Raw genomic sequence first — 9,297 nt, 5'->3', positions numbered from 1 at the left:
ACATGGGGATTAGTAGGTTAATTGGCCACTGTAAATTGCCCTAGATGAAGTGGTAGAATCTGCATTGAGTTGATGGGATATGGGAAGAAATAAAATGGGATTTGTGTAGGATTGGTGTACATGGCAGGCTGAATAGTCTGTCTACAGGATGTATGACACCATACTTCTAGTTTGTACCTTGTGCTATTGTTGGATATCTCACTTTTTCAAACATTTACCTATATTTCAAAATCATTTATGATTTCAAGAATGATTTGTGACAAAGATTGTTAAATTGTCAGTACCATTACATTGATGAATTGATCTATAGGTGATGCCATAACTCTTGAGCACCAAAAATCTAGACATTTGTTTCCAATGGAGATAACTTGAAGTGAAAATTGTACTTTTTTAAAAAATATTGTATTTTAATCCAGTTGAGTTGTAGATTAGGCATAAGGTTGGAATTGTGTGTGCAAAAATTGGTGGTGGTTATGCCTTTGTGTCTGCTTGCTTGTGACTTTCTAAACCCTCACCTGCCAGCAGTGGCAAATTAGCAATTTCAATTATAGTTATCATTAACTGGAGTTCCAAATTTCTTATTAACATTTTTTTTAAATGGTCTTTGTTTCCTGAAACTCCCTAGTGAAACCAAACCAAGGCTCAGCAGCTTTATGCAAGGGCTAAACAACTGAAAGTAAAATCCTGGCAGTGAATGCTGTAAGACTCACGTGTGCATCTTTGGGTAGCTGTGAAGAACTTTCTTCATTATTTTTTAAATGACCTTTCAACAAGAGTGTTTTAAAAAGTGGAGAATGTTCTGTTGGAATCCAAGCTAAATGTGTGAATTACATTCTTTCTTGTGCTGCAATACCAATAGGACCTCAAGGAAAACCACATTGGCAGCAAGAACCTCAGCAACAGCAGAAGTATTCTCTTCAAATACTTGTGGTTGCACAAGAGAGGGAAAAATCAATGTTTCAGCTCATAGTTTATACCTAGTATATGGGATGTACAAACTGAGCCCCAGTTGACATGTTAGAACGTTTTTGCCTGAGGTGACTGAGGGTATTAGGTCAGTTGCCAATATTCACAGCATACTGGCCAAGCTGATCAGCTGCCCATTGACCAGGTAGCTACGTTTTACGAGGGTCTGTCAAAAATAATCACTATTCTCAATTATAATTCATCCTTCCAATGGTCCTTCTGGAAATATTTGCAGGACCTTGAAAGCCACCATGTACAAATGCCCAAGGGAGGAACCAATAACTATTTTCTAGTGTCATAATCAACTTTGCTTTTGGGCAAGCCAACATGAAGGGGTAGTTGTACTTGCAAAGTTTGGCAGATTTTGCACGGGTCCGGGAGTCAATCAAGGCATTCATCACCCAAGAATGTTCTGTCAACCAGAAGAGCCTCTACTCCATCTGGATGAGGTGGTTTGTAAACACAAACAGCTGTTTCTGCAGATTCCATGACAGCTACCATGATGGCTTCATTCTAGAAGATCATCCTCACTGATCTCTTCCCATCTCCAAGCAGATCCGTCCAGGCAGCTCAGAGACAAAAGCTTACCCCTTAAAATATGGTTTGCACTTAAAGGAACCTATGTATTGAAGCCCAGTAGCTGAACAACTAAACTACTTGTGTTCTGGAACTATTTTTTTTGAAGCATGCAGTGTGAATAGGGCAACTGCCAATGCATCAGGTGTCATTGTGTTGCTCCATAAGCATTATATGCATTCACAGCCACAGCGATGCATCAAACAAGCAGAGCTTAGACTATCTTGAGTCTCCAAAGAGGTTTGGCTACTGCTATCCCCTTCTCCACCATTCACTTTTAATCATTTGGAATGTGCAAATCAACAGTTGAGGAAACAACTTTTTATAGGAACTATAAGTTAGTCTTTGAACTGATTCATGCTGGGCAGCAGTCCTGAGGAATTGGATTCGTGCTGTTGCATAGACAGCACTAGTTGTAGTCACGCTGTGGGTGATTAAAGACCAGGAGCTCTAATGATGAATGTATGTGATCATTACCACTTGCTGAATTTGGGTCCACTTGTGCTGTATTCATCTAGGCTAAACAGAATTCTATCACCATGTAGCTCCATCTCCCCATTACCAAGGATGATGCATTCCATCACAGTGATTAACTCCAGGGCCAGTACCTCTGCAATCATGACTTGCAAGATGGCTGGAAACCCATTCTGTGCTCTCTTCTACATGAAGAGAAGGAAACCCCTGACTAAGCTCAATGAGATATGATGAACAGCTGAAGAACTCGAGGAGGTGATGACAAGTGATTTCCAGTGATGTCTAGGTGGAGGATTAATGTGGTTGTAAGGTGAGTTGGTGACTCAGTGAATGTCCCTTTAAGATAGAGAGTGTGTGTGTGGCGTGCTTACGTCAATAGAAGATAAAGGACGTAATGACGTTGTTGAAGAGGTCAGTCGAAGAGAGAGAGAGAGAGAGAGAAAAGGGAGAGAGACTCCAGTCTGCTAGTTTCTCTATCGATGGATGAGAAACAATAACTGTGTCTGCCATTGACATCTATTGCTGGAAATTGGAAGTAATCCAATGGAGTTCACTTTGTTGCTGACCTGTAGAAGGAAACAGGTATTTGTGTGGACAACCACGATTCGGATGCTTTTCAGGGTGAGGAGGTCACTACCGAGTCAACACTGAGGTGTTGTTTGGGTTCCATCGTGGGACATTTAGACTTCATAATTACTCTCTCTATGCTTCTCTACATCTACGTCTTATCTTCAGACAATGGTGGTTGTTGAAGAAGCCTTTGCTCATGTTTCACCTTATGGCTTGCGGAACTGAACTTTAAGAACCATTCCTGGACTTGGAGTTTGGGACTTTGCCGCACACACGAAAAGTTTAGTTTTTGGGGTTAATGTTCAAGGTTTAACATTTTTGAATTCTAACATACTAACATTTTTACTTTTATTTTTCGTATTATCATAAGTAATGATTAATAAAATAGTTTTTAACACTGAATCATGACTCAGTGTGTCTCTTTTGTTGCTGGTTCGTAATAAGAGAGATACACTAAATAACTCAAGAGAACAATCTGATTGTGTTAGTTCAATCCCTTCAATCAAATTCCAGGGGTGTACATACCCACTACGTGCACCTTTCCTGATCCAATATTATTTAGCCATTTGCTCTACTGAGTTGTGGAGCAGGGCAGTGGCAACTTGCAGTTAAAATATCCTGCAGTTTAGGGAACATTATGCACCTGCAGACCACATGGTCCTACCACAACCTTCAGTAGGAGATACTGAATTTTCCCGTAAATTTAGCAGCCTACTGCCAATTGGGCTTCAGCTCATTTTTAGACTTGCCTTTTATTGCACATTCAATCTGAATCCAGCAAATATCAGTAACTTTAAATTGTAGAGCTCAAGTCAAATCTTAAACATAATCAGCAGGCCCACTCAGGCTAATTGATCTGGAAATTTGGAAATGTGTTCATGCTGTTGCTGTCTTAAAATAGCTCTGACAAACACACTACTGTCACTCTTTCCCCTCCGTCAAGAAATTCAGGCCTATATTTTCTTTGAGCCTCAAGGGAGCTGCTGTGAAGAAAAAGTCTTAAAGTTGTCAACTGCGGGAATGTAGGAAGTTAAGGAAAATTTCCTCTCCCTAAAGGGAGGAATATTTTTTATATAAAAATGAAGTTCATAAATATCATGCAACCATAGATAACTAACACTGAACATGAATGTAAAAAGACAATATTTGCTAAGTTTATAAAGTTCCCATCTCCTCTCCCACCAAGCATTTTGTAGGATGCTAAGGATACAGAATTAGTCCTTGCAAATGCAATCTGAAATAATGGATGAACTTTACAATTTTAAAATAAAACACTTTCAAACTGTTTTGTCCGTCAATTAGAAATAACCTTAAACCTAATTTTTATTACCAATATGCCAGAAGTTTCATTTACTGCAGTGTTTAAAATAAAAAAAATGGCCCCAACTATACAATCAAAAATATTGGTTTAATATCTTTTCATGGAAATGAAAAATGTATATTATCCAGTCTAATTTCATGTACATTGCAATGTCTATTCATCATCTTCCATTATATAATATTTTCAAAAAAAGTTACTTGTTTACTCTGAGCAATTTCTATATTTGACATGCAAATAATCAGCCCTGAAGGTCAGTGTACTTCTAGATTTAATTGCCAAGAGCATAATGAAAAACCTCCAATATCAATTCAAAATATGAAAAAAATTAAAATACATGTACAAACATCTTCACAAACCAAGTGCAACAATTGTTAATTACAAGTTACAGCAAATTTCCTCATTTACATTTGAGAATCAATCTGAAAAAAATGGATACATTGCACATAGTTTGTCCCCACAGCAGCTTTATGCAATAAAGTAATATATTTTATTAAAGAAACCTGATAAGTTACCAAGAGCATAATATAAAGAGCAGAGAAAATATTTACTCAATCTAGTGTTGGTACAGTATGTATTAATTAGACACAAATTTAGCTGATGTTCATTGTTCATAACCTGAGATATGTTGATCGCACTTTTAAGAACTACATTCAAAGAGTGCAAAACAAATATTATGTAGGAAAGTTCTAATATAATTCAAGTAACTGTTGAAAAATACAGCATATTTGTTTGTTGTCTGCAACAGTTTCATGAGTATTCACTAACCTGATGCAACAAATTCACAAAGCACTTTTTAGGAATATGATGCACTACATCAATAGAAAGTCTATTGAAGTAGTGCATCATATTCCTGAAAGTGAATATGATGCACTACATCAATAGACTTTCCATTTTTATAAATGTCAATTAAAAGTACTTGGTTTACATTATCACCTTGTGGCATGATGCCAAATGGACCACAGAAAATTCTTAAAGATTACAATCGGCCATTTTTTTTGTGTACAAGCATCATCTTGATCATTTTGGTACTGCAGTCCAATGTGAAAACTGTCATCTTGAGAGCAATAATTTTTCACACAGTTAAAAGTGATTTCAACATAAATAATTTTTAGAAGTAGAATATACATTGCAATGAGCAAGATATCGGGTGTTTTATGGAACAGACAGAGGCTAAATTTCTACTCTGCCATATACATTACAGTTGACCAACCTAACCACCTGAAAGATTATTTATCATAGAGAATTACTGCTATTCAAGGAAAATTTCCATTGAAATCAATAGAATTGAAGAGAGGTACCAGTAGCAGCCATTTCTATATCATGCTTTCAGCACAAGCAAACAAGGACAAAATTTCTTCGTTATAGTTATTTTTTATTCTTGTGCCACACCACTACAAAATAATTGCTGACCTATATAAAAAAAAACTAAAAATAACTTTAAGTGCTCGTAAAATTTATTGCACTATGACAATTCTGTCCATTATAGAACAAAGATGACACAAAACCAAAAATTCACTTTCCCTGGATATTTGTTTAGTGTAATCTTAGTTATGGTTAAATTTTATGATTTTGGGTAATTATGAATTTTTATCACTTAGGCGGTGTCATGTAAAAAGTTATTTTATATTAAATAAGGTTCTTAAAAACTGACAAAAGTATATTTTCCCACCAGCTTTTTCTCCTTCTGACCTTAAAGTGCTAATTTCTTGTTGAGGCATAGTCTCATATTGGGGGGGGGTAAGGCAGCACCTATCAATGCCTCAACCAAGTGGCCACTTCTTCATTTACAAACATGGCTTAAAATGGTCACAAGAATTCAATCATGGAGACCAAGATAGTTGGGCCCAATTCATCTTGAATTCTTTATATAATGATTCAGTGTCTAAAATCACTGAGCCATTAAGGGTCTGAAGAAGAGAAAGCTTGATCCAGCTTCCTTCAACATTTTAATCTATCCCTTCAATTTTGTGTTAAATAATTTCAAACATAATCTTAATAAGAGGCCCCACTATCTTCCATGGTGCCCAAAGTAACAGACATTAATACTGATTAACTTTACAGCACAAGAAAAACAGAAGAGGGTTAACACATGGGCAGAGTAGTATTACATTAAGAAATAAGTAATATTTAAGGTAGGTTTTTTTCTTCGAATAGGACAATAATCCAAATAAGAATTTGCTGTGCTAGCAAAATTATCATACTTTAACAGGGTTATTTATGTGGGATTGTTTTTTGATGTAACTGAGACAAAATATCAAAAAAATGCAAGCAATGTAAGTGCAAACAGTGATGGTAGGATTGACAGTTACTGAAACTACTCAAAAATCTGTGCAATTCAATACCATTTAGACAGGAGGTTCAAACACTGAAAATTAATTAAGATAAATAGTTGGGAGTATTCAATCGTAGAAGAGATTGCATCTTCATTCATTTTAGTACTGTAGAGGTAGTTCAGTTTTTTTTAAATACAGTACAGTAGTAGCACCCTCTTCATTTCAGAATCATTGTTTCTTGTAGTAGTTCATCAAAAATGGCAATCTTTCCTTGTATCTTTCATGAACAAACTTCAGTCCCGTGGGAAAAGCAAATAATGTATTTTTGAAGATCAATGCTGAGCTGTGGCAGTGTCCTGATCCAAACAGCACAACTTTAATTAGGTCCTTTAATGGAAAGTGCACTGTAGTTAGTTCCATACACAAAGGAAGAATCCTACTATGAGAGGGAGGAAGTTAGTCACCACTAGCCAGAGAGTAACCACCAAACCCGACGAGCTGGAGCATGGATCTGGAAGAGTTAACAAAAAAAAGTAAAATCTTAAAATTACTGCATTATTTGTGACTTTTATGTACAACAGAAAATATTTTATCTCCATGATAATTCATACATTTTAACTGTGACCACACTGCATGAATGCTACACTTCATTCAAATCTGTGAACGTTTTCAATGAAAAGATACAATTTTCCTTCATTGCCAAACCTTCCTTGGCTCTCTTAAAGGCAACTACACATTATCACTGGAGAATCCAGAACATAAATTACATTAAAGTTTATGCATTATTTTGTGGTCACACTTAACTGAGAGGTTCCAGATTATCTAAGCATGATTCTTGTAATGCAGAAGTAGTGGTGCAGCACTGTGCTGCACTGTAAACAAGTTCCCTATTGCAACAAAAACAAGCTACGTACAAACGTTCACATATACTGGCTCCTCTGAGTTGCCAATAAATATAAAAAATTGGGCCAAAAGGCATCCCAACAATACTTAGATCACAGTAGGAGAAGAAACAAAGGTTCTTCCCCTGCCGTGACACGAAGGCTGGAGGTGTTGTGGATAGTGTAGAAGGTTGTTGTAGGTTACAACAGGGTATAGGCAGGATGCAGAGTTGGGCGGAGAGGTGGCAGATGGAGTTCAATCTGGAGAAGTGTTAAGTGATGCACATTGGAAGATTGAACTTGAAGGCAGAGTACAAGTTTAACAGCAGGATTCTTAGCAGTGTGGAGGAACAGAGGGATATTGGGGTCCCATAGATCCCTCAAAGTTGCCGCGCAAGTCGATAGGGTGGTTAAGAAGGTGTATGGTGTGCTGGCCTTCATTAGTCGGGGGATTGAGTTCAAGAGCCACGAGGTAATGATGCAGCTCTATAAAACTCTGGTTAGTCCACATTTAGAGTACTGTGTTCAGTTCTGGTCACCTCATTATAGGAAGGATGTGGAAGCTTTAGAAAGGGTGCGGAGCAGATTTACTAGGATGCCTCCTGGTTTAGAGAATATGTCGTATGAGGAAAGGTTAAGAGGACTAGGGCTATTCTCTTTGGAGCACACAGGATGAGGGGGTGACTTAATAGAGGTGTATAAGATTATGAATGGGATAGATAGAGTGAACAGCCAGCACCTTTTCCCCAGGGCAGCAATGGCCAATACCAGAGGACATCAGTTTAAGGTCAGAGGAGAAAAGTTTAGGGGAGATGTCAGAAGTAGGTTTTTTTTTTTACACAGAGAGTGGTGGGTGCTTGGAACTCACTGCCGGGGTGGTGGTAGAGGCTGATACAATAGGGAAATTTAAAAGGTACCTAGACAGGCACATGGATGTAAGAAAAATGGAGGGTTATGGGTTGTGTAGGAGGGAAGGGTTAGATTGATCATAGAGTAGGTTTATATAGGTTGGCACAACAACATGGGCCGGCCCATACTGTGCTGTAGTCTTCTATGTTCCATGTTCTAAACCCCAAATGTCTGGATGATACCAATATTCCTCGGGTTGAAAACTCTGCTAAAGTTAGAGTCTTGGGTTAATAATTCATACTGGGGCCTAGAAAAGATACATAATTCTTAACTTATATATGTCATTTAAAAACAGAACATACTTTATTTGAAACTGTACCGTTACAAGAATATTGGTTCTATTGCCTCACTTTATCAAAAGTACCACTTAAACATCCATGAAAAAAGATACTCTAATAATATGGGCGGCCAGTGAGCAGAACATAGGTCTGAATTAGTTTATTATTTTTAGCCCAGATGACATTTAAATGGCATCTCAAGTCTAATTAAAACACTTAAAGAAAATAAATACTTTACCTATAGGAGTCATCCTTGTGAAATTACTTAATGGTGGCTCACGCTCTGGTGGACAAGCACTGCAGAAGTCAAAACAAGATGGGCATACCAAACTTCCTGTGTACACCCAGTCCTTCATCTTTACATTAACAAATAGTACCTGCCCTATTCGACTGCATAAATGAGGCTTATCTGAAACCCAAACGATCAGTCCATCAGTTGAACAGGAAATCTAAAGGATAAACAGAAAGTACTTAAGCACTTATAATTTGGAGAATAAATTCATGAGTTTTTTTTTGCCAATTTCTTGTAAATTTCCAAGCTTTACTTGCTTTTCTTTATCTTCTGTTTCTGATAGTGTACTCTTATTTAGTCACATTCGTTACATCATTTCTGTACAGTGCATTACTGAAGAATAAGTTGAGGTAAAGTACAAACAAAATTCAGACATTTTGACATCATATTTTATAGACCTTCCAGCCTGTCTGAGTAACTTATTAGAAATTCATAATTCCTTTAATTTGAAAATTTATAATGCAAATTTCCAATGTCAAAATTCTATGGCTATTACGAGCTGAAGTGTTCTGTTCTTTAATCACCAAGGATAAGAACAATAAAGGTCAGGAGATGCTGTCTTGCTGAACAGCTCAGGAAATGTTTGATCTCAAATCTTGTAAAGCTTTTTTTAATCATCGAGCAACTTACAAGCCTTACCCCAATCTTTGCATATTCCTAGTTTTCTCTTCCTAGTCACAATTTCCAAGTGACAAAAAAAATTTGCAACGGAAATGTTTTCATTATCTTCAGCTTGTTCACTCAACACCATTTAAAA

At 37.0% G+C, this 9,297-nt stretch overlaps 1 protein-coding gene across 1 annotated transcript in view; it reads right to left on the bottom strand.

Moving 5' to 3' along the window:
• Window positions 1–3,935: 3,935 nt before the first annotated feature.
• lmln (leishmanolysin-like (metallopeptidase M8 family)) overlaps window positions 3,936–9,297 on the bottom strand; it is a 36,621-nt gene continuing 31,259 nt past the window's right edge. The window contains exons 16-17 of the mRNA XM_052019172.1: window positions 8,487–8,697; window positions 3,936–6,691 (exon numbers count right to left, since the gene is read on the bottom strand). Of these exons, the coding sequence (XP_051875132.1) occupies window positions 6,591–6,691; window positions 8,487–8,697 (312 nt within the window). The 3' untranslated portion in view covers window positions 3,936–6,590. The remainder of the gene's footprint in view (window positions 6,692–8,486; window positions 8,698–9,297) is intronic.

Source organism: Pristis pectinata, chromosome 1 (genome assembly GCF_009764475.1).
Source record: "Pristis pectinata isolate sPriPec2 chromosome 1, sPriPec2.1.pri, whole genome shotgun sequence".
NCBI lineage: Eukaryota > Metazoa > Chordata > Chondrichthyes > Rhinopristiformes > Pristidae > Pristis > Pristis pectinata.
Note: the sequence above shows the minus strand (reverse complement) of the source record. Positions and strands in the feature narration are given on the sequence as shown.